Genomic DNA, 26,276 nt, shown 5'->3' with positions numbered 1-26,276 from the left:
CACTGTCAGTACAGGAAATAACAAGGTGTGACTCCACCCCCTTCAATAGCGGAGAGTGAGCAGTTCAAAATAAAATCCCTAGGCACTTACACTGGAATTGATTTTCAAAATAAAATCGCTTTGTTTCATTCAGTACTCAACAATATAACGGTAATCTCTTCATTCCTCTTCTATAGTATATATCGTTTTATGTACACGGTTGTATATAGTTAGACTTTACTTATTTTGTTGTTTTTGTTTTGTGTTTATTTTGTCGTTTATATATTTTTAAGAAGTATTAATTGTTTCTACCTTTTCGTCAATAGCAAACGGACCCTGACGTGGATATTTATGCCCGTGAAGCAACTATTTTGCTAGTGACAGTATCTTACATGCGATATTTATTTATTTTCTCCAAATAGGACAAAAAGCCGATGTTTAGCCTAAAGATATGAATGAGTCTCTCTTCTCGTCTTTTCCAAAATACGTATAATTTATGATTGATGTGTTAAGAATAGTGTACTGCGGGATCTTACGACTTAACTCATTATGGAAAACAGATAACGGTGGCTGATATGACTCGAGGCTCTCTTACTACTGTAAACCGAGGATCTTTAAAAGAGCATTGGGTCAAATATTAAAAAAATGACGGCAATCAGCATACATAGAGAGCAGGAATAACGACATATTCATCATCCAACATCCCATACAATGTTATACAGTCATTGACAAAAGTCTTGTCACATAAGGACATAGTAACTTAAAAAGGCATATAACTTTATTTCTAATCAATCAATTGTTACAATGAATGGATCAATTTAATGCCAAGGGCTTTCACATTAATAACTGGGTACAAAATGAAACAGTCAAAAAGTGTCCTGAAAAGTGTCCATAATGACTTAAGTCGTAAGATCCCGCAGTACACTATTCTTAACACATCAATCATAAATTATACGTATTTTGGAAAAGACAAGAAGAGAGACTCAGCTTGTTAAAGTCCATAACACCTGTTTTTGCAAGGACAAAAGTCTTGTCATGTCTTTTAATTATTCAACCAATCACAAATTAGAGGTTCACCTGTGACAAATATTGTAATTAACATAATCCCAGGTGTGTATAAAAAGTACCCCAGCACACCAGACCTTCACTTGAAGTGCAACCTAACTTTTGACAACATGCCAAAGATTCAACCACAGACCAAGTCTGCTGCTGAGGTGGCAGACATCGTTAATGTATCCAAACATCAAGTGGAGAGGATTAAAAAAAAGATATGAAGAAACTGGTGATGTTCATGACAAGCCCAGGTCAGGCAGAACCCATAAGACAGCTCTTTGAGAGGACCGTTTGTTGCTTCGAAAATCCAGGGCCAACCCTTTTTCAACTGCAGCAGAGCTACATCAGAACTGGTCACCAGAAACCGCTGTGTCTACAAGAACAGTTTCTCGAATTCTCGCACGTAGTGGTCTCCATGGCCAAATTAGTGCTCAGAAACCAGCATTAACAAGAACACAACAAAAAAAGCATGTTGAACTTGCCAAGGCCCACAGCTTGCAGCAAGGATGGACAGAGGCAAAGTGGCAGAAGGTTGATTTTTCTGACGAATCATCCATTGAACTACATACCAAATGCCGCAAATACTGCAGGAGACCTGTTGGAACCTGCATGAACTCAAAATTCACCCAGAAAACAGTCAAGTTTGGTGGAGGAAAAATCATGGTTTGGGGTTACATCCATGGAGGTATTCGAGAGATCTGCAGAGTGGATGGCAACATCAACAGCCTGAAGTATCAAGATATTCTTGCTGCCCATTACATTCCAAACCATAAGAGAGGGCAAATTCTGCAGAAGGATGGCGCTCCTTCTCATACTTCAGCCTCCACATTGAAGTTCCTGAAACTGAAGAGGATCAAGGTGCTCCAGGATTGGCCAGCCCAGTCACCAAACATGAACATTATTGAGCATGTCTGGGGTAAGTTGAAGGAGGAGGCTTGGAAGACGAAACCAAAGAATCTAGACGAACCCTGGGAGTCCTGCAAAACTGCTTTCTTTGCCATTCCAGATGACTTCATCAACAAGTTATTTCAGTCATTGCCAAGACGTATGGATGTGGTCCTCCAAGCTCATGGGAGTCATACACATTATTAATTTTTTTTTCCAAGGCACCATGACTTTATGTTCTGATGTTATTGTAGCATGTTTGTGTATTCTAAATGAAGTATATGTATAATTTCTACATTATTTTTGCATATGACAAGACAAAAGTTGACCTTTCTGTCCTAATTACATGACAAAACTCAATGAATGATGCAAAACTTTATTTTGGTATAATAAGCATAATCTAGAGGGCTTTGCCTTTTCTTATAAGCCATTTCTGATTCCAACTGATTAATTACAGGTCAAGTTATTATTTGTTGTTCCTACAACTTGGTTAAGCGACAAGACTTTTGTCAGGCACTGTAGGTTGTACATTATTTCATTGTGGACAACATAAAATGTACTTTGAGGCCACGTCATAATAATTTAATTTGACTGTATTGCACTTTTGTTGTATTCCAACTTATTTATTCTATTTTACATTTTCCGTTGTATTATTCTGTATTCTTATTTTTAGCCACCATTAATTTCATTGCTATTTCTGTTCTTGGGCTGCTGGAACAGCAAAATACTACTAAATACTACAGTGACTTATATCCTCAGTATAGAAATGAAATATTAAGTGCTCCATTAAAAACAAAACTTAAAAAAAAAACACACAAAATCATAAATGATCAAATCTTCTGTTTCTTTTATTCTTTTGTAATATTTGTGCGACATTCACAATATGTCACATACCTTCTCTTATCAATATCAATAATTTCCTGGCAGAATGTCAACGTCATCAATGCAATCAAACATAAACTTGAAAGGCTCCAGGATTGCCTCTTTGTCCTGCTCCTCCATGTATTCATGGCACAACTTTCCATATTTTACAGCAGCCTCTGCCTGTTTCTCTTCCCCCACGGACAATACAGCAGGTGGGTCCACTGTGGCTTAAAACATGTGCTTGTTGGCCTCAACCCACACTGCTGCATGTTTACCTTCAAATTTAATGCCTTTTTTTTTTATGTGGACCTCCAGGTGCCACTGAAGCCTGGATGGTGGGCTTGGCTTGTATTTGGGGCAAAGGGGGCAGTGGTACAGACTGCAGCATTTTGTGTAGTGTGTTACTGCAGAATTTTCACGAATTATTGAATGATGCATCTACAAAAGATTATGCAGCTAGTCAAATGTAGAATATCTTTGCTTACAGTTTAAATTTAAAGACACTTTAAATGTGTATTTTTACCTGCACTAGACAACCTGAACCATAGGAAAACTTTATATCTTCACTAACTCCTCTTTTGAAAGGCAAATAACCACTGGTACAAGAAGTTCTCAGCTCCTTTAAGTTAAAGAAATAATACCAGACTATGAAAATACTCCACTACAAGGAAAAGTCCTCTGTTCAAAACTAATTGTGCAGACACATGCAAATTGAGATTAAAGCTGCCCTTCGCGGACAGCTTGCTCTACAAAGAGCAAGTTGAGGGAGGCGTAAAAAGAATTTCCCCACGGGGATTAATAAAAGTGTCAATTATTATTATTATTATTATGTACGGCTGTGTATGTTAGCTCATTGTTGTAGCTTGGCTATGAGAAACATGTATCACATTTGTGAGTTCAGAAACACGTTTTCAACTTTGTAATGATGCATTGCTCAGCTAATGCAAGGAGGGTTTACAAAAATGTTTTATACATCCAAACACAGTTATTCACAGTTTCTTTACGCCATGCACCAAACTATTAGGACGAATATTAATACTTAGTGCAACCTCATGGCTCTAGGTCACATAGGAGACCAGAGTACGCCACCTAAGGCCCTGCCCCTTAGGATATATGATGTTATCCCCAGAATTTCCACACGCAGCTACGTTGCATAAACACGCAGAGACTCATATCCCAGTACTAAAACAATTTATTGACACAATCCTTTAAAACAACCTAGCTTATAAACAATTACCAGCATGTCACAGCATGACTAAAACCAGAACACTGAACAGGAAGGAGGGGTTTAAGTCAAAACCCAGGTACTATGGTTACACCTTGACCAGTAAACCAGCCAGGGAGAGTGATTACCTGGAGAGAGAGGGGAAAGGAAACACCACAGCGCACACACTATGAGCTCACATATCAGGTGCAAGTTACACACACAAAAATCACAGCAAACCACAGCATAGAACTAGTGCTTCTTAATTCACCCTGCAATCACACCATGCAGTGCAGGGAAGGCCACACCAACCCCTAAAACTCCAGCACCACGTTGTCCGGCTATATGGATAAAAGAAGATCAATGAACTACCCTCAGGACCCCCACCAATTAGCCCAGCCAGTACCCAGTTAACCTACATAGTGATGGTAGCAACCATACCAAAAACACAAACTACATCATCTTCTCACAAAACGAGAGCAATAAAACAAAACAGGCAAAACAGCAATGACAACTCCTGCAAAAATATGCACACAATTTATACCATACCCACAAAATACATGAGGTCAACATTTATTATATGCGCCATATATCACTACGAAATCAAACCCCTTAATTTTTAGCCCTTAAAATTACCTTAATTACTGCTATATGTGAAATTAAGAGAAATTAAGGGAAAAAGTGCACAGATTAAGGCCAATTAAGGTGTAAAACTACTGAATTTTCCCCTTACTTTTTCAAATTTGCCCCTTAAATTTACATTTAAAAAATCCTTATTTCATCCCTTAATTTTTTATGAATTAAGGGGCAATTTAAGATTGTTTCAACATAACATTGCCCTTTAATTCTGATTATTAAGGGGCAGTTTAAGAGTACTGTAAGGTTCCTTTACTACTTAAAATGACTTACATCTCCCCTTAATTCTAATAAATTAAGGGATAGTTCAATAGTATTATAAGGGCCCGTAAACCCTTAAAATTCTTTATTTTGCCCATTATTTTTTTATTAATTAAGGGGTTATTTAAGACTGTTTTAAGTTCTTAAGCACTTAAAATATCCTTATAAAAATATCACTTAATTTTAATTGTGTGCTGAAATGTTTAGGTAAAAAATAAAGCATAATAAATCACAAACCAATATGATAAAATATTGTTTATTATTATGCATAAATGAATTACAACGAAAAAAGCTTTCTTTTTTTTACAGGCCGCTTGCCTCCTTGGGGTTGAAAAGCCTTTGGTGGGCTATAAGTAACGTATTCATAGCCTCTTCCTCCTTTAAATTTGTTGCTTCCTTCTTCCACTTCTTTTCTCTCCTCATCTGTCTTCTCACCCCTATCTTTGTTTTCTTCTCCCTTCTTCTTTCCTATTTTGTCTTCTGCTCCTTGCTCCTGCTGCTTACTTAGCCCATCTATGTATTTTTTTCTCCATTTCACTTTTTCCCCTGCCTATAATGGTAAAGAAGAAAAAATATTAGGAGGATAGAGCTTGTTCAAACATGCAATTACTACCAACAACTTTGCCAAGGGCTACTGTTCTCCCATCTTTTTTCAGCAGTCTTACATGCCTGTTCTCCCATCTTTTTTCAGCAGTCTTACATGCCTGTTCTCCTATCTTTTTTCAGCAGTCTTACATGCCTGTTCAGCCAAATGACTATTTCAATATTAGTCTAAATACTAGAACTCGTGGCCATAAGTGGAAATTAGCGGGAGAACATTTTAAAACAAATTTGAGGAAGCACTTCTTTACACAGCGTGTAGTCAGAGTATGGAATAGTCTTCCTGCTATTGTAGTGGAAGCTAAAACCATGGGTTCCTTTAAATCAGAGCTAGATAAGATTTTAACAACTCTGAGCTATTAGCTAAGTTCTCCCCAAACGAGCTTGATGGGCCGAATGGCCTCCTCTCGTTTGTAAATTTCTTATGTTCTTATGTTCTTAACTTGCACATCAAAATGTATTAATACAAACACAGCAAATCCATAATGTTCTATACATAAGGTATTTACTAAAAATGGAATAGCGGCCATGTTAAAATGTGCTCCCTGAAACCAGTTTATGTTTCTTTATGTGGCCTCCGGCACCTGCAGCCCAATGTAGTCCCCCACTCTACTGGAGATCCACCCAGGCACGTAATGCCCACGTTGGCCTTCGCCGTACAGCAACGACACCAGAATTTACTCCGCGTCAATCACACACACCAGCCGCACACTAACCCCGGATCCACACAGACCTGCCGCGGCTTCACTCCCTCCAACTGCCCCTGCCTACAGCTGAATCGAAACGCCTTTGACCGACTGGAATTACCGTCATCTATACACTCTACTCACTCACTCCTGGGTCCTAAAGTCCCACTCGTTACATTTACATTAACTTGTGTCAGTAAATGCTGGGTGAGTACTTGTGATTTGGACTCACAATGGTATAGAGCAGAGGTAGCCAATCTTACCCGCAAAGGGCCGGTGTGTATGCAGATTTTTGGGACAACCTGTAGGTCAGCTGTTCAAACCCAGGTGTGAGGATTCTTATTTGTCAATTAAACTATTTTTAATGCTATGTAAGACCATAATTTTCACCAAATTGGTTTAATTACTTCTAATCCTTATAATGTCCCATGGAAACCCAGTCTAAGAGCTGCCCAGAAAAAAAATATACTTTGATGATATTTCAAGGAAATTACTTACTTTGTAAAGGTGCTTAAATGGAGGTGTGATGTCCAGGAGGCATACCTCAAGTGCTTCTGTTCTTTCTACAAGAAACCACAAACATTTCAGGTATGTAGCAGTTTGAAACATTATTCAAAATTAAGTTCAAAACCTGAAACTGTGCAGTACAGTGAATCAAGCAACAGGATTGGGAAAATGTAAAAACACATTTTACCTCCAACAACTTTGCCAAGGGCTACTGTTCTCCCATCTTTTTTCAGCAGTCTTACATGCCTGTAAACACATAAAATATGTATGCACATATACTGTATTGATCCTGATAGGTTTAAGATTGCAAAAATATCAGTTGGGCTGTCGACTGCAGAATATTTAAGAAGCTAAATTATGAAATGTATTACTATCTTACACAATCATAAGATACAAATACAGAAAAAGCTACATACTGTTCAAGTGAAGTTGAAGTCCTCCCTGTCTTCTAGACAATGCAATCAATAGAAATGAAGTTATGCCATGACATGAGAAGTGAAGAAGAACATGAACAGGAAAATTTTTCAGCCTTCGCTGACTAGGTCTGTATGCTGGATTGATGATTTAATCGGATTGTAAGAGGCTTGAATAATTTTAATTTGCTTGCAAGTTACCCATGTACAGTATGTATTACCTTTCCTGACCTTCGGAGGTACTCCCTCCTGTTTTGGAGCATTTTTAATGCTTTTTGACGAATTTCTTGTTCTTTGCCGATGAGGCAGGGCAACTTTGCTGTGACCTTGAAATTACATGAAATATTCTGTTAAAACACTTTATTTGATGTTTTATATTTTGTTACGATCCAGTCTAGGGTTGGACCGCAAGAAAGTGAAAGGGAAGGAGGGATTGGGGAGGACAGGCCAACTAGGGCTAGGAGAAGGGAACACGGGACACAGAGGGAGTCTTTTTTTATAGTTTTTTTTTTTTAGTTTTTCACAAACACAGTACAAACACTAGGTGTAACGAACGCCAGGAGTGACAAAGGCCAAAGAAACAAACAAAAGCACATCTACCGAGTATCACCACAAGCTGAGCTACCTAAGCGAACACAAAAAAAAGGTGAAACGAAACAACAATGCCTAAATCTATCTCCCTGACTAAACAAACAATAATCCCCACGTTAACGAATAAACAAAAAGGCAGACACTCCCTACACACCTAGTGAACACGAAACACAAAGCCAAAGCAAAGGTATCAAAAGGGAAAACCGAGAGGCGAAGTCGAAACACAGGCGAAAGTCCAAAACCAATCAAGCAATCAGAAACCAAGGCGAAAGTACAAATAAGGGCGAGGCGAGAATCAAAAGTTGAGGGCAAAACAGTCATACACAGTCAATCAAACAAAGCAAAAGCGAACAAAGAGCGAGCTAGCAGGCGAGAAGCAAGTAGCGGGCAGCCGAAGGGACGAAGCGGCAATCTCTTCAGCCGATGAACCGGAAACTGCTCCGAGGTAATGCTGTAAGTGACGTCAGACGCCGGAGACTTGGCGGAAAATCTGAATGAACAGCGAGCTGAGCGAGGACAGCGAGGGGAAGTTGGAATCACTCGAAGAATACATTGACTGGTACTTTGACACTATAGTCATGAAGAAGAACCTAAATACATCTTCCCCGGGCAAAAGCGAGACGCCGTCATCCAAAAGAAGTCGCCCGGCAGACTCCCCCGGAGCAACTTCGCCGACTAGTAAAGACTTCGCCGACATCCTGGAGTCAATCGACAAGCGATTGTCCAGCTTCGACGCGAGGTTGTCTCTGGTCGAGATTTTGCATCAGGAGTTCACATCCCTGAGGGAGTCTTTGGAATTCAGCCAGCAACAGGTGGAAACACTCGCTGCTGAAAATGCCTCACTACGGGGCTCGGTCAAGTCTCTAACTGAGAATGTGACCAATCTAAAAGAAGAAAATAAAAAAATAAAAGAGACTGCCATCGATCTCCAAGCCCGTAGTATGAGAGATAACCTGGTGTTTTCAGGCATCCCGGAATCTGCTGAAGAGGACGCAGAAATTACGGTTAAAACATTTATCAAGACCCACCTGAAGCTTCCAGAGGACACTGTGGAAAGCATCTGCTTTGACAGAGTCCATCGGCTGGGAGCTAAGAAGCCTGGTGCCCTGAGACCGCGTCCTATTGTGGCCAAATTCGGGAATTTCAAACAGAAGCAGCAGGTGAAGAGCCGCGGCAGGGAGCTGAAAGGAACGGACTTTGGCGTAAACGACCAGTTCCCCAAAGAGATTCTGGAGCGACGCAAAGTTCTGTTCCCAATCCGACGCAGCTCCATCCAGAAGGGCTCCCGAGCTGTCATCGCCGTGGACCGGCTCTACGTGGATGGACAGCTCTACCGTGACCCTAACATCACTCCCTGGTTATATTAACGCCACTCCAGATAAGAACCTGTTATATTTTTCTTCTTTTCCCAAATCCTCTTCCGTTTACATCAATCTAGCTTATACATGTTAATTCGCTAATTTAATGTTATGTCATAACAAATACACTACCGTCAGTCTCCGCAGCGCTACAGTGCTAACAATGTTTTCGTTTCTAGGTTTCTCACATATACCCTTACTCGCGTGCCCCTTTGTATGTCTTTTTCACTTCTCCCTGCTTTCCCTGCACCGATCACCTGCTTTAAATTTCTACTCAATCACACACAACACCCTCGATTTTTACACATCTGCACGACATGACCATGTACATATGTACTTAGCTTCACCACAACCACTCCGACCTTATAGTGCACACAGACTTATAGAATACACACGCACACAAGCGCTCACACGCTCGTTCGTATCTGACTCATTTGCACGTGCAATATTAGCTACACACACATGTCTATGGGCACACTAAGGTTTGTCTCATGGAATGTGCATGGAGCTGGCTCCAGAGAGAAGAGGTTAAAAATATTTAGCCAGCTTAAAAAACTACAGGCAGACGTTGTTTTATTACAAGAGACTCATAGACCTGCCACAGCTACAGATGAACTTAAAACACCTGAGTTTCCTAATGTGTTCTCAGCCTGTTATAACTCTAGGCAAAGGGGAGTAGCAATTTTAATACATAAAAATGTTAATTTCACATTACTCAACACAATTATAGATCCAGAAGGTAGATTTATTATCATTAAATGATCTATACTTAACAAGAAGTTATGTATTGTTAGTATATATGGTCCAAATGTTGATAACCCTTCATTCTTCCACGTTTTCTTTACCGCACTCTCTGAACACCTAGATAGCACACTCGTTCTTGGGGGCGACCTCAATTTCGCACTAAATAAAGAAATGGACAGGCTCAGTACAGCTGCTCAGCGCAATTGGGAATCCATAAATATAGTTAAGCAGTACATGAGCGACTATGGTCTTCGCGATGCATGGCGTTCTCTTCACCCCAACCGTAGGGAATATACTTTCTTCTCACACGTCCATCACTCTTACTCTCGTCTGGATTATTTCCTAATCAGTAGCTCACTGCTGAGTGACATTTCAGACACTGAGATACACCCTATAGCTGTCAGCGATCATGCTCCTGTATCTTTAACCCTAATAAATAAGAAAGCCATTCCACCAATTAGAAACTGGAGATTTAATACATCATTGCTTAAAGATGGAGATTTTATTAACTATTTCAAAAAAGAGTGGGCTTTATATTTAGACTATAATGACCTGCCTGGAACATCAGCATCTGTTCTCTGGGAAGCAGGCAAAGCTGTGATGAGAGGTAAAATAATCTCATTATTTTAATAATCTCATCACATAAAAAGAAAAGAGAAAACAAGTATATTCAGGAATTAGAAGAAAACATCAAATCCTTAGAAGAAGCTTATGTATCATCCCAGGAACAGGAAATGCTGAACAAAATACGTAAAGCAAAATTAGAATTAAATGAAATTATTCATAAAAAAAAACACAATTCTTAGCACAAAGACTTCGCTGGCAAAATTATGAATATGGTAATAAATCAGGTAGATTTTTAGCTAACCAGTTAAAAATAAATAAAGAAAAAACAACTATATGTGCTGTTAAAGACTCAACTGGGGATACAGTATATGACCCTGAAAGAATAAACAACACTTTCAGGGACTTTTACAAATCTTTATACTTACCACAGATAAACCCATCTAAAGACGAAATTGATCAGTTTCTTGATAGTATAACCCTTCCGAAATTATCAGATAATCAAACGATGGCACTGGATTCTCTGCTGACACCAGGTGAACTCCAGGAAGCTTTGAACAGTATGCCCAATAATAAGGCTCCAGGCCCAGATGGATTTCCAGTAGAATTCTATAAAGAATTCTGGACAATTCTGTCACCAACATTCTACAGAATGTTGCAGGAAACCAAGGAAAATGGTAGACTACCACCAAATATGAATTCTGCCAACATTAGTCTCTTGCTAAAACCAGGCAAAGACCCTATATTGCCTACCAGCTATCGTCCAATATCCCTTATTAATATTGATCTTAAAATAATCTGCAAAGCTCTCTCAAAAAGAATAGAGAAGATAACCCCTCACATAATTCATCCTGACCAAACTGGTTTCATAAAAGGGAGGCACTCATCAACAAACACACGTAGATTACTCAATCTGATAGACTATTCGTGCAATAAAAACCTTCAAATCATAATATTGTCTCTAGATGCAGAAAAAGCATTCGATAGAGTTAGTTGGAGTTTTTTATTTGCAACATTACACAAATTTGGTTTTGGAACCTCTTTTATAAACTGGTTAAAAATATTATATAGTTCCCCAACAGCATGTGTTAGGACAAATGACCAAACATCCTCTAGCTTCTGTCTCAAGAGGGGCACCAGGCAGGGATGCCCTCTCTCCCCCTCACTGTTTGCAATTTTTATTGAACCACTAGCAGCAGCAATTAGACAGGCTATAGTGATTAAAGGCATCAAATGCAAGAATGTGGAACATAAGGTCAGTCTTTATGCGGATGATGTGTTACTCTTTCTCCAGCATTCACAAACCACTCTCTCTGAGGTAATTACATTAATAAACTCTTTCTCAAGAGTCTCAGATTATTCAATAAACTGGTTAAAATCTACAGTTCTTCCAATTAACTGCTCCTTTCAGAACTCTTCCTCCACTCCACTGCAATCTGGGGATATTAAATATTTAGGTATTAATGTTTCACCTAGGCTGGCAGACTTAACTAAATTAAACCACATCCCACTTTTAAAGAAGGTAGAGGATGAGCTGGTTAGATGGAAGTCCCTGCCCATATCACTCATGGGAAGGGTTGCATCAATAAAAATGATGGTGTTACCAAGAATTAATTATTTATTTGCAATGATTCCAAGTAAACCATCACCTGACTGGTTTAGATCTCTGGACTCCGCCATCTCTAAATTCCTTTTGAAAGATAAACCACCGCGTATTAGCTTAAAAACGCTGCAAAGGACCAAGGACAAAGGAGGACTAGATCTGCCTAACCACTACTTCTTAGCCAACAGGCTTCAAAACATCTCAGGATGGCTAAAACATACCCTCTTAGATGAACCTTGGCTAGACGTAGAACAGGCTCTATGCAATAACAAAGAGATTTCGGATCTACCATTCATTAGCTCAAACATTAAACGACATGAATGCTTCAAAAGCATCAGTATCAGCTCTTCTCTGACAGCATGGTGGGAGTTTCTTAAAATGACTGAGTCTTCATTAATCCCATGCAAACGTACTCCCATCTGGAACAACCCTGACATACTACTAAACAATAATATGATAAATTTCCCGGATTGGAGTTGTAAAGGTATTAAATACTTGGAACATATATTCGAAGAAATAGACTTTATCCCCTTTGACTTATTAGTTAAAAGACATGGGATTAACAAGAATAGATTTTTAGAATATCAACAAGTTAAATCTATAGTAAAAAGGAAATTCAAGTCTAATCAAATCAAATTACAAATACCACCAACCCCCAAATTACTGTCTAAAATATACAGGACACTTTCCAAAATGGATGATTCAATATCCCTTCCTATTGCAAAATGGGAGGCAGATCTATCAATCAGCTGGAACCACAATTTCTGGTCTAAGACATGCTTAAAAACCTTTGAACTGATTAGAAGTCCCAATTTACAATTAATACAATACAAAATCCTGCATAGAGTGCACTATACAGGGCATCGGATGTTCAGGATGGGTTTTACATCTTCTAACAACTGCTCACACAGTCAAGGGGATACACCTGACAATTACATCCATGCTCTTTGGTTCTGTCCACCTGTTCAGATGTTTTGGCGCAGGATTTGTGAGGACTTATCAAAGTGTCTGAAATGTACCATTCCAGCCTCTCCTTCAGTCTGCTTGTTGGGCGACCTAGATGGTGTCACTACAGAGATTAACACAACCCACATGGCTTTCACCGCTTTATGCATTGCTAAGAAGACTGTCCTCATGAACTGGAAAAATAAAAATAACCTTAATATCAACCAATATAGAGAGAGTTTGCTGGACCATATTAGTCTTGATACAGCTTCTGCCGCCACATTAGACCAATCTCTCTGGGCTCCTTTGATCAGCTCCATCACCTAGTGGCGGTGGGGGGTCGCAGGTTTGTCCCGCTTCGGTCTTTGTTGTTGGTGTGGGGGGGGGCCTATGGGCTTGGGGTGTCGGGGGGGGGGGGGTTTCTGGGGGGGTTCGGCACTGGGACTGCGGTCCTAGCCTGGATGGGGCTTTGGTGGCTCTTGGGTGGCGTCTTTCTGGCGGCTGCATGCAGCGCTGCTGGGGTAGCCAGTGCCGGCGGACGTAGGTTGCCGGCCTGGCGGCCGTGCTGCTCCTGGGTGGGTCCGGGGCGGGCTTGGGGTTCTGGGGGCGCTCTGCCTCCGGGCTGGGGTTCCGGCTGGGCTGGGGGGGCTTGGGTCCTGGTGGGTGGGTCGCCGGGGTGTGGGCTGGCGCGTGCACTGGGGCCCAGCCCCGGCGCAGGGACCTTCGGCGCATTGGAGGGGCTGGGGGCCTCTTTAGCTGGTGGGGAGGTTGTTACCATCTGTCCGCAGGTGGTCCCTGCCTTAGGGGTATCCACTCTGCGGTGGTGGGGGGGAATCCAATAGAGTAGGAGAATGGACCCAACCTGGGTGTCTATTGTCTTATGTAGTCTGGGAGTTGACTGAATGGTGGGGTGGGTGTAGTTTTTCCCTCTGTGGTGGGGTCTGGTTGGCTGCCCCGGGCTCTGTGGTGCCCGGTGGTGCCGCTGCTCTGGGCCCCCGGACTGGATGGGCCTCGGCTCTCCCGCCCTGGGTGGATTTCGGTGAACGGGGGTGCTTATGGGGGTCAGCGGGGGGGCTGGCTCCAGAGGGGGGGTACTTTGCCCCCCCCGATCCTTTCCTCCCCATCCCTAAATGCTTCCCTCCTCCCGCTCCGTCACCCCAACACACATATAGGGCTTTGAGGTGCAGGTGCGTCGCTGGGATGCAGGGGAGGTGTTCCTCCTCTGTCCCCCCGTGACCACCTGTGTCTCAATCACACATCACAACTTAGACACTCTCATTACTTACTCTCTCATGACACATACATTTAGGGCCTTAGGGGTGGGCACAAGGAATGGCGTCCAGAGGGCGGTCTGTTCATTCAGCCTTACCTCTGGTGCCAGTGCCCACTTCTCAATTTTAAGTTGCACATAGACATTGAGGGTTCTGGGGAGGGGCCGAGCTGACACCAGCTGCTGATTGGCAGAGGGTGGTTAGCACCATGCCCTTCCCCTGTTTTAAAGCACTTTAGAACAACACGCACCAACACCACATATGAGCGGGCGGAGGGAAGCATGGGGTCTTTTCACACCCCCGTTCTCTGTTCACCATCTGGGGCCGGGGGCTGGGAGGAGCTGGCCGTCCGGTTGGGGTCTGGGCTGGTGGGCTTCTCGACTGCTGTGGGGTCCGGGGTGGTCTTCTTGTCCCCATGCCAGAGGAAAAAAGGGATCCATCTCCGAGGTCTGGTGGCGGATTGCCCCTCTGGGGGCGGTGGTGCCTAGATCTCGGAGTATAGAGTATATATGGGGAGTGTGAATGTGCGTACAGCGTTCATTTCTGTGTCTTCATGTTGGGCGAATGGGTGAATATTTGTTTATGTGTGCATGAGGGTGGGAACATATGCTTGTGTATGTGTACGCCTGTTTGTCTATACGTATGTGTCAGGTTGGGTCTTAGACTCCACCTGAAATAACATCTCAGGCTCTATTCCCCCCCGCCACACTCCCTGCTGGTGGATGAGGCCCCCGGCTGCCGATGCGTTGGTGGTTCTCGATGTCCGGGGCTGGATGCTCTGGTGTGTGCTGGCTCACTCTCGGTGGTTGCCTGCCGGGGCCTGGCCCTTCCATCTCTGGGCCCTTGGATCTCTGGGCCCGGGGACCGGTCTGCCCTGGTGTGGCCAGCCGCCGGCGGGGCCTGCGTGCTCGTCGCCACGGCCCCCTGGGGCTCCTGTGATGTGGCTGCCGGATGGCCCCCCTCCGGAGCGCTCCTCTGCCCTTTCCTCGGTGGGGGCAGCAATTGTCCCTGCGGTGGTCCTCCTGGGGTTCCCCTGCCCTGGGGGGCCTCTGGATATCTGGGGCCCGGGTCTCCTCCGTGTCAACTTCATGTCCTGGGTGGGCGGGGCTGTGGCTCCCCACACACACTACTAGACAATTACATGGAGAAACCTTAGGAACACCAGCGCGCTGACACACAGGTGTACACACAGGTGCTCACGGACACATGCTCACGGACACACACTATCTTGATCGGCTGTTGTTTCTGGGCATGGGTTGTAATGCTGGTTGTGTGTGCTGTTCAACAACATTTAACGTTTGATGGTCGTTGTGATTAGTACAGATGTCGTATGTTGTCTTTCTCTTTTCAACAGACATGGAAGCAGATTATCTGTTTTGTTTTTTTCTTGTTTTTTTTTTTTCTTTTGTTTTTTTTTTTTTTTTTTCTTTCCATTCCTCTCTCTCCCTCTCTCTCTCTTCCCTCCTTCTCCTTTGTCCCCCCCCTCCCTCTCCTTCTTTTGAGGAAGTAAATAAAAATATAAAATAAAAAATAAAAAAATAATAATAAAAAATAATAATAATAAAATAAATTAATAAATAAATAAATAGATACAGATAAAGTAGTCCTCCGCAGAGGGGGGGTGGAGGAGGGAATATAAAAAAAAAAAAAAGGAAACTGCTCCGAGGGCAAGGGAGGCGGGGTCAGATCCAGAGGGCGGAGTCGAGAGAGCAGTTGACCAATCGGCGGCGAGAAGGCAGGAGGTCCGAGCAACTTACGGGCATCCTCCTAAACTTACGGCACAAATTCCTTACGGCACGTAACCCGAACTTACGGCACGTAACACTTGTGAATCGAAATTTTAAGCACTCATTGTGCTTTATGTGGTATATAAGTAAGATACAGAAATGAAACTATTTGATTAGACACATTGATTTTAAACAAATTTATGAGGTACAAACTTTGCTTATGACAGGGTCCCAATCAATTTCAGCTCCCTTGCAGGCAGTGGTCCACATTTTCGATGCACCCAGGGATGACCTTACAACAGCCTGGTGGAGATGTGTAGAAAAAAGAAAGATATCAGTTTTGCACCAAAAATGTTAGAATACAGAGGAGTACAGGTAGAAATAGAATCAGCAGAATAAATGGTAGTAGTATTTCTGATGTGATAACCACTTATTCTACTGATTCTATTTCTACCTGCACTGTCTGTATTCTAACAGCTCTGTCCACTTTATTTTCTATTTCCAGGACTGTGTAATACTGAATCTCTTTTGTTCGGTTGTTGCTGCTGATTTCCCCTTCTTATTTTTAAGGAAGTCTTCTGCTTCCACTCCAGATTGCTTGAGGGAAAGATCATGAAACTAAATATGATATATTCTGTAACCATGACTTGACAGCAGTAAGTCTGTGAAACCACAAGGAAAAAAACAGAGTGCTTGCTATCAAACCATTTACTTGCCTTTAGTTTTAAAATGGAAATTAGAGATTTCCACAGCCTGAAGTTTTTGGGGAACAAAATGTAAACATCTTGCTCCCCAATATCCACAAAATCATCCCCTGTCACGCCTTGTTCTTCATGGTAAAACACAGAGAAAATAGATTAATCCACATGATTGTAACTATAAGACCCAAAACATTATGGCCACACAGAGATTGAAAAAATAACAATGATTATCAATAAATTAATAATAAAGCACCATAATATAATTAAGGCACGCAGAGTGAGCATTTAGCAGGCAAAGCAACAGTAAGTAAGGCGGACAAAGGGGCAACTGAGAAGACTGCATCACCAAATTTAGCATATTTGTCCTAAACACAACACTGGTAGGCGCTATCAATTTAACATTACCATATAGTTCATGAGCCAGCTCATTCTGCCAGGTTCATTCTGCCAATGTTTTGGCAGAGTTCCTCCGCTGACATTCCTGCATAAATCTGGTTGCTGTGAACACACAAACCATTTTTTAAAAAGAATACTAGTGCTAACAATATTTTATCAAGTAGTTTGAAGGCCATGGTTTGGATTACAGGGGCGCTCTCTTGAAATTTGTTCACATCTTATTTTATGTAAGGTTCCTGAAATAAAAGGTCTCCCCTGTCAGCCACTCTGTAATTCACGCCCTGGGTCGATTCACGCGATGGTCATGGAGCACGACGCTACATTACAAATATGCAACGCTGCGCGTTTGCATACATTCCGACATGCCCACTTTGTGCAACGAAAAACCAACATGTCGGACAACCTAGGGCAGGAGTCTACAACCTGCGGCTCGCGAGCCACATACAGCTCTTTGACCACGTCACTGTGGCTCTTCTCAGAATGATAGCGGCATTCGCATTTTTATGTCTTAACATAATTATGATAAATAATTTCTTTACGACAGTATTATATATGGGTTAATATTATTTTTCATTTAGATATTTCTTTAACTATATGTGAATGAGGCAGTCCGCTTAACTGCATAATTTACATCTTCCTCAAAGTCATTCACCAAAACGAGATTACTTCTCTGGTTAAATAGCATTCTTTCCGGAGTTTTCTTAAGCACCTGGAGATTGGATGTACGCTTCAACATTTATTGGGATTCCTAATTCTTTTAAATACTTTTTTGTAGTAAATCGTCACCATGCCTTCCCAGATCTTCGTAAAAAATTATTATATTTTCTCCGATTTACATATAATAGCCAGCTGAGTTGTGATTACATTTTGCACTGCTCGTCAGCACAGCAGTAGTGAAGGAGAGTGAAGGGCAGACTACTGCAGAGCCGAACGAAAGAAGGGATGAGGGTGAAGACTATCGCTACAGAACTGAACAATGTTGTAATATTAGTCACCTTTGCGCTGTTACGCGTCCGAGTGATTTAAAACTGACATGCCCCCCGAAACTGGTTTTCTTTATTTTTTGGAAGTACTTGAACTTGAACTTGTGTTTTTGTGTTAAATGCATATGTGCCCCTATCACATAAAAAAAATCGTATCTCAAACCCCCTTCTCTAACCATTGCGGCTCATTGTAAATATTGGTTCAGATATTTAGGAAAAAATGGCTCTCTGCTTTAAAAAGGTTGCCGACCCCTGACCTAAGGTAAATGTACGGCTCCACATACACATATGCGAGGCGATCCTACAGCCAAGCGACACCAGTGAAAGTTATGGAAATGGGCGGGCAAAATCGGCACTTCAGGCAAATGTTCAAAAATAATTTTAATATTTAGATTTTTTTATAAAAATAATTAGACCTTACTTACTTAAAAACAAAATGAAGAACATTGAAAGGGTTTAAGTCATGTTTGGGGTTAATAAAAAGCTCTTGGAAGGAAAATTACCACAGAGATTTACTAATTCAAGTAAGTCAGGGTTGCTAATTAACTTTAGCAAGCTTTTAGTTTCGTCTTGCTAATTGGTAGCTCTATGTAAGTAAACTTCATATCTTAATTCATAAACTATGGCCATATATTGATAGTTATAGACAATTCAAATTCTTGGTTTTGTTTTTCTGTAATTTTTAGTGGACCGTGGAAATGAGTGAACATACCTCTCCATCATCTCTTCGTGTCATCGTCGCTTTGACGAAGGATTGAGTGGGCCGGTCTAATTCCTATTGGTGTCTTTGGTGCCGTTTCTGATAGCAACACTTTTAACATTTCTGGCTTACTCCGTATATTTCCGTAGACGTTGATTGGCTGCTTCTTGCATAACCAGATTTCATTGGTTGGCACAAAGGGATTTGATTGGTTGGAGATATTACTGCTGTTGCTGGAGTACAATATCTCCAACTAATCACGACACAGATGCCAACCAATAAAATCTGTAAAGTGATACTGATTGGTACTGCGGTTGCTGTGGAGCAGATACCTTAGAGATTCTGCAAGACTTATGTAAGACTTATGTACTTTTGTGTCTGCATCAGTAAGACAAGCAAGACACTCTCCAAAAATGGACTTATCAAAATTAAAACAACGGTAAGAATGAATTTTCTATTTCCACTAAATGTACTAAAATACAATTAATACAAGTCAATATCCATGTTATTGTTTATGTTAAACATGATCTTGATATTAGTTTTTAGTAAACATGAATTTTTGGTTAACCAATTTCCTCACTTTAAACTCAGATTTAAATGTTATTTTGTTATTAATTTTAAACGTCCAACTGACATATGGTTTGAAGAAGACCAACAAGTTCCTCAAAAGGAAATAAAAGACTTAGGATCTTAATTTTTCAAAAATTTTCTTAATTTTGTGGCGGATCAGTTCCACAAAGCATCTGTAATGACATTAAAAACTGACCGCAGCTGTATGAATCCCAGCTGGTGGTTTTAAAATCTGGAGATACCTGCAAATGATTCCAGGTGATGGTTGGGGACATACTATAATAACAACTACAACCAATTAATATATTTACTCTTACAAGCAATTTCTGTAAAATGAAAACCCTGCACAAAATTGCACTACCACTTTTGCCACTACATCTCCAAAAATATATTTTGTACCCAGTCTTAACAAATGACATTTAAGATGCCAGTTTAAATTTTAAGTAGCTACATTGCCATAAATGTGACCACAAAAACATTTTAATTTACAGGAGACACCAGAAGTCAAGACTCCAGTGTGTTTGTTCTGTCTGTGGAGGAAAAAGAATGTATTTTTCAGGACAATAAAGGCTCACTTTAAAAAAGAGAATAGAAAGGTAGGTTTATGACCTGATTCATCCGTGCAGTCTTAATTTATCTGTGATTTTACTAAGATAAAAAAAATGTTCTTATAAGTTTTTACACTTTTCATTTTGGCCATGCATCACACAAACAGAAGCCATTCATGATGCTTTTTATCTTCAGATTGTATCCTTGGCTAACTACATTTCTATTCTACATGAGATGGGCTTTACAATACATCAAGTAAGTATTGTCACGCCCGGCTTGGACGATCCTCCTATGTGCCACGCCCCCCTCGTTAACCACGCCCCCCTCGTTAACCTCATGTGAAACCCCGATGTTATCAGCTGTTTCTTGTTGTTTTATTAAGTCCTGTGTATTTAAGTCCACGTCACAGTATGTATCCCCAGTTCTGTCATTAACGTCTTAGCTTTGTTTGAAGTCCTGTTTTGCCTTGTATATCTCTCCCGATTAAAGTCCTCTTTCCCCGATCCTGTGTCTCTTCTCTTTTCAGTTTTTGCTAGATTTTTTTCTCTTTTTGGAAATTCTACCCAGATATTGATCAAAAACAGAAAATTAGCAAAGCTATAATTTTCCAAATTATAACATTTACCAATATCAATTAAACATTAACAACAGCAAAAATCTGCAACATTAAGGAATGAATTTGTGTGTAACACTTTTTTTTTTCATTTAATGTTTTTGTAGTATTCTGAATCCTCAGAGGAGCATTCAACATCTGAAGAAGAGGTTTACTCACAGGATTCCATCCCTGAAGTTACCAATCAAGTGTCTGAACAAGATTTCCACATGTCTTTGTCTGGAGAAGTTTCTAAGTCATGTTACTCTGAAGAGGTCACGCATGAGTCTGGTTCTAAAGAGGTCTTCCAGGTGTCCATTTCACAAGAGCTCTCCCCAGTATCTACTTCAGAAGAAGTCTCCCAGGTAGCCAACTCAATAGAACTCTCCCAGGAGTTTACCTCAGAAGACTTCTCCCAGAGCTCCACCTCAAACTGTTTCCAGGTGACCCCATCATATGACTGTAGTCTTATAACATCTCACTGGTCATACAAAACAAACATTTATGAAGGATCCAGTACCACTGTCCTCCAAGCTGTATGTCGCCACCTCAAGACATTCGTAGAGCACCCTGGAATGTCAAAGGCTGCACTCAATTCAGTTTTGGCCACAGAGCAATCATTCTTGTTACCAGTGGGTAATAAGATGCCCTCCTCATATAGTGAAATGATTTCAGTCATTAATCCCTTCCTCATACCCCTCTCTGTCTACCATGTCTGCCCAAAGGGTGACTATGTTTACTTCAGGGATGAAGATAAATGCCTTGCACAGTGTCCAGCTTATGGCAACAAACGACTGAATGATCGGAATTTACCAATAAAAACATTCAGCTATCTGCCAGTAATCCCTCGTATAGTTAGGTTGTATTCAAGCCCCAAAATAGCTGAACTTCTACAATCACACTGTTTGGAAGAACCTGAATTAATCATAGATATACAAAACACATGTGAGTGGCGGAGGTGGTTTTCTCCTGGGGGAATGTTTCAGGGTGACCAGAGAGGAATTGCAATTGGTTTTGCAACTGATGGAGTAAATCCTTGCAAAACAATTGGGAAAGAGTGTAGCATCTGGCCCATGTACATAAAGATTTTCAATTTGCCCGCATGTATGCGGAATGAAATGGGACATCTGATGTTGTGTGGGGTAATAGAAGGAGAGGGAAAAAAAGAGCCTCCAAGCCTTGACCCATATATGGAAGTGCTAGTGCAAGAGCTTCACTCCTCAAATGGCAGACTTACATATGATGCCTTCCATCATTAATATTTTCCTCTACGTGTGGCAATAGTACGGTTCATTACAGATTTCATGGGCAGATGCAAACTGCTACATTGCGTTGGACCAATGGGGCTAAGGGCATGTCCTTGGTGCAAATTACAAGGATTCAAATGCAGGTGCCTTGGGAAAACAGTCTTATCTGGAAATCGGAGATTTTTGGGGACAGCACATCCTTTGCGATCTCAAGAGGAGCTGTTCCCAACCACTGAGTGCAATCCAAGATGTGGGATGATTGCAATGCTGTCAGAATCCAGAGAGCATCCTGGAAACACTACCTATGAAGAGAGGGTATTCCAAAGGGCTAAATATCAAAATGCACCCACGAAACTTGAAAGGGCACAGTTAGCCAAAGAAGAAGGAGTATTTGGTCCATATCCAATGCAGTCTCTGCCATATCACAATGAGGTCAGACAATCGCACCCAGATGGTATGCATGTCATCAAACAGTCATTCTCCCATCTCATGGACTTCCTGTGTGATTCAAAGAAGGTTATTAGTTCTTGGCAGATGGCAGACCATGTCCACCGGGTAATTCCACCTCAAAGGTTTGCTCTTACAGAAAGGGAGCTTAAGGAGGCAAATCTAAGAGCAACTGGTGTCATTGCTCCAGTGGGGTCGAGTTTCAATGCTGGACCAGTCTTCTCCCAGAATCTGCCCAACACATCGGCTATCCATGAGGTATGTAACTTACGCAACATAATTCTTAAATTTTATAACCTCCTTTTTTCTGTTTCTTGCGGTTTGATATGTCTCTGCCAACACTGAATTTAAAACTACTGTATGTAGAATATTGATGCTACCAAGGCAAAAACATGTTGTAAATTGTAGTAACATTTTATGGAGTGTTTTCTTTTTCTTGCTCTTCAGTTTCAGATTTCTGGGGTTTTCCAATGGTGCCCGAAAGGAATGCTTGAGCAACAACAGCGGCGTAGCCTTTTCATGTGGCTGAAAGCTATTCAGTGTTGCTATGCTGAATCATTTACTGAAGTGGACCTCGAGAATCTTGATGAAATTGTACCTTTAGCTTGTGCCCTCATGGAGAGGGATTGGCCTCTTTCATTTCAGGTGAATACAATGCTTTGAACAATATGATATAATATTAATATTGTTAGTTGTACTAAGGTCCTATTTGTCATTGTCATATTACTCTATTTTGCCATTTAATTTTTGTGTTTTGTGTCTTTTGTGTTTTAAGAATAGAACATCACGACCCACCTCCTACTACACCTGCCCCAATCAGTAAGAGAGAATGGACCTCTTGTGTCTACATGGATGTTTCCATTTGAGAGAGCTAACAGCTGGGTTGTGAGGCGTGCACTCAATAAGTGTGACATGGCGAGTACAATAATGCGGACTTACCAGGTAAATTATATGTATTTGTATTTGCAAGAAGGTCATATGTAAGGTTAAGGTTATAATTCTAGTATATGAAAAACATGCTTTATTAATGCATTTGCTCATTTAGCAGAAACAATTTTATTTCTAATTGATTTAAAGTACAGATATACTCATAATAGTGAGTGTTGCCTTAGTAGTAAACCCTCTTAGTGTTTTTTCAGCACCATAGTGTACCAGACAAATCACTGTACAACTTTACAAGCCATGAAATTGTAGCTTGGTGTAACTGGGAAAAATGTGAATATGCACAAACGTAGGAAAAATCTATTTTCATTTTTAGGTCCTGGACTTTACATTGTTTGCCTACAGTTCAGAAACAGTCCATAATGAGGATCATCATGGACTATCCCTGAATACCCAGACCTGGACAAAACAACATCCAAGTCCAAATCAGTTAATGCTCTTGACCAAATTTCTGCCAGACAGCAATGAGAAGATGGAAATCATGGTTTGCCACAAGACCTTCCGAGTGCAGAAGAAGGGCCGCAATCAGCCTCTACTGTTCTCTGCAGCACGGCAGGCCAAATATAATAAGAAATCTTGCTATGTGCAGGTTTCAGAGGCAACATTTGGTGAAATTCAGTATTTTGTAGCACACACAAATAACACATTTGCTGTGGTAGACATTTTCCCAAATCCAGAAATTGATGAAGAAGTACACATGTACTTCTGCAAAAGGGAAAAGGTGGGACAGGATTTTATCCAAATGTCATCATTGTCAGCACCTTTGTTCGTAGCATTTGAGGATGACAAAATTTATTTCCTGAATGTGCCTGTCCCTGGGAAGCCACAGTGGCTGGAGTCACATGTCTGTAAATAGGTTAACTGTCTAATGTTTTGAAAATATAAGTACAGTAAGCAGTCAAATATGTGCTCATTTTCAATTTTGTCATGTTTGAATTTGTTACTGCTTTGTATATATTACTGTCATGACCTGCTCGTACGATCCTCGTGTGTGCCACGCCCCCTCATTAACCACTTGTACTGCCCCGATTGTGATCACCTGTTTCCTGTTATTTCGGCTTGTCTTGTGTATTTCAGTCCGCATTCAAGTCTGTTTCCCCAGGTCTGTCATTGACGTTTGTCTTGTGCTGCTCCACGTTCTATAAATAAAAGCTCGTTTTTGGATTCACGTCTCCCGAGTCTCCTTCCCCGCTACCCGTTCGTGCACCGGACCTGACAGTTACACTGTTCATAGTACACTGTATACTTAAGAATTGTTGATGGAAAATTACAGTTATCAGCACCTAATTATGATTGGTTGTAGTCAAATAGCATCTGTTCTTAACCATTTAATCAATTTGTCATCTGTCTAAAGCTGGAAGTCAGTGTTATTTTGCAAAATCAAATGTGCAATAAAAATTTCAGAAAAAATCTAAGAAAATGGTGATGACCTTCAAAGGGCACTCATGTTTTATGAATGAACATTTACTACATAATATGAAATGCATGCAGACATATAAAATTTACATGAAAAATCAGACATTTAAAAGATGAAAATTATAGTTTCATTGCTGAATGAAAATGAAAATAAAAAATAGACTGGATCATGCAATCAACTATTCATTGCATTTGGAGAATTTTGCACTCTGACAATTTTGTGTCAGATGTTGTATTTATAATACTTCAATATTTACTTTCTATTTATTTACACACAGAATGCTGCAAAAGTCGTACATATGCGGAGCACTTGGTAGATGGAAAAATGGCACTAAAAATGGTTTCTAAGTGAAGTAGTGTAAATATAACCTTCCCAATTTACTAACTTTTATACCCAGTGACTAGTAAGACATTATTTTTAAGGAAATAACTCTAATACAATATTTCAGTAATTTTACAATAATCTCCATTTGGCACTGTATCAAAGTTCATAATTATGCATATCAGTTTAGATTATAAACCATATAAATAACCTTTATTATGACACTTAATGTCAGCACAAACTTGGAGTATTACACCTGAATCTTTACAAGCATAGTTTCACACTTTAAGAATTAACTCTACTTAATAGTGTCCTTAATTACCCCTTAGTAATACAACACCCTGAATTAACACCTTAAATTTAAGATTAAGGGATTTCACAGTCATGTCTTAAATCTAATTTTAAGGTAAAATTAAGGGGTCTGTTTCACAAATTAACGCCCACTTAATTCAAATTAAGGGGTTTGGTGTGTTTTCAGGGGTAAATTAAGGTAGAGTTAAGCACATTTTAAGTACATTGTGTTTCGTAGTGTATCCACCTGCGTCCTACGTGGGCTTCGGCATAAACCCAGACACGCCCCCATCATCTGGATCGGTAAGATCGGTAATTATTATATACCAAAAAGAGAAAAAAAACACATTGCCACGCCATTTAACCACCATCGCTTAATACCTTACACTGCAGCCCGACACAAGACAACCACCCGCTCACCACGATCCCAGTCGCTCGCATAAATGTCACGGAAACACCAGACCATTACCCTCTAACCAGCCGCTCGTGCACTGCAACTCAACACCGGACCCGTGGGTGACGTAACCACCGTCAATCACCGGTTACATTAGTAACTAGAAATTAAGGTGCTAATGTTAGCCGTCGTCGGCGAAAGTTTTAAAACGACAACCTAAACTGACAGACATTCGGTAATTTGTAGGCTATTATTAATGAAGGCTACATTAATTTACTTTCTGTGGATAATGAAAATCAGGCACTTACCGCTGTTCATCAGCTCACTCTCCGCTATTGAAGGGGGTGGAGTCACACCTTGTTATTTCCTGTACTGACATTGGACATGTCCTGGGAGTGGAGACTGCAGCGGAAGTGACTCCACAGTGAAGGTCTGCAGCCAGGTGCTCTTGGGGCAAGGAGTGATCAGCTGGCAAAAGTGCTGAATTGTCTGTAGCCTGGTAAGGAATCTAAATTGTGAGATATAGAAAAATAACAGCCCTATTGCCTTTCATTTGAACATTTTAAAACACCTTAAAACAGTCTGAATATCATTAAGGATAAAGAATGCACTGGTGAGCTCAGTTATCGCAAAGGGACTGGTAGGCCAAGGAAGACCTCCACTTGTGATGACAAAAGAATCCTCACTATGGTAAAGGGAAATCCCCAAACAACTGTCCAACAGATCAGAAACAGTCTTCAGGAGGTGGGTGTGCCTTTGTCAGAGACTAATATCTGCAGAAGACTTGAACAATGTCACATGAACAAAAACACAGAGGCTACACTGCAAGATGCAA

The 26,276-nt window shown here is 40.8% G+C and overlaps 1 protein-coding gene across 1 annotated transcript; it reads right to left on the bottom strand.

Annotated features, from left to right (window-relative positions):
* Positions 1 to 4,747: 4,747 nt before the first annotated feature.
* Positions 4,748 to 25,801, bottom strand: LOC140592346 (uncharacterized). Its single transcript, XM_072715801.1, has 8 exons — positions 25,750 to 25,801; positions 24,058 to 24,157; positions 16,105 to 16,194; positions 7,310 to 7,414; positions 7,092 to 7,123; positions 6,863 to 6,921; positions 6,667 to 6,731; positions 4,748 to 5,432 (listed from the first exon to the last, which is right to left on the bottom strand). Exons 2-8 carry the CDS (start codon positions 24,100 to 24,102, stop codon positions 5,160 to 5,162), a joined length of 669 nt encoding a protein of 222 aa, XP_072571902.1. The 5' UTR covers positions 24,103 to 24,157; positions 25,750 to 25,801; the 3' UTR covers positions 4,748 to 5,159.
* Between the last annotated feature and the right edge of the window lie 475 nt (positions 25,802 to 26,276).

The sequence above is a fragment of the Paramormyrops kingsleyae genome, chromosome 8, assembly GCF_048594095.1.
Source record: "Paramormyrops kingsleyae isolate MSU_618 chromosome 8, PKINGS_0.4, whole genome shotgun sequence".
NCBI lineage: Eukaryota > Metazoa > Chordata > Actinopteri > Osteoglossiformes > Mormyridae > Paramormyrops > Paramormyrops kingsleyae.
This window is presented reverse-complemented; position numbering and strand designations above follow the sequence as displayed.

Coding starts and splice junctions, on each gene's coding strand:
- LOC140592346 (XM_072715801.1), bottom strand. CDS start 24,102: ATGCGGACTGAAATACACAAGACAAGCCGAAATAACAGGAAACAG. Junction 6,922..7,091: donor ACTTCAACTTCACTTGAACA/GTATGTAGCTTT, acceptor ATGTGTTTACAG/GCATGTAAGACTGCTGAAAA. Junction 6,732..6,862: donor CCTTGGCAAAGTTGTTGGAG/GTAAAATGTGTT, acceptor GGTTTCTTGTAG/AAAGAACAGAAGCACTTGAG.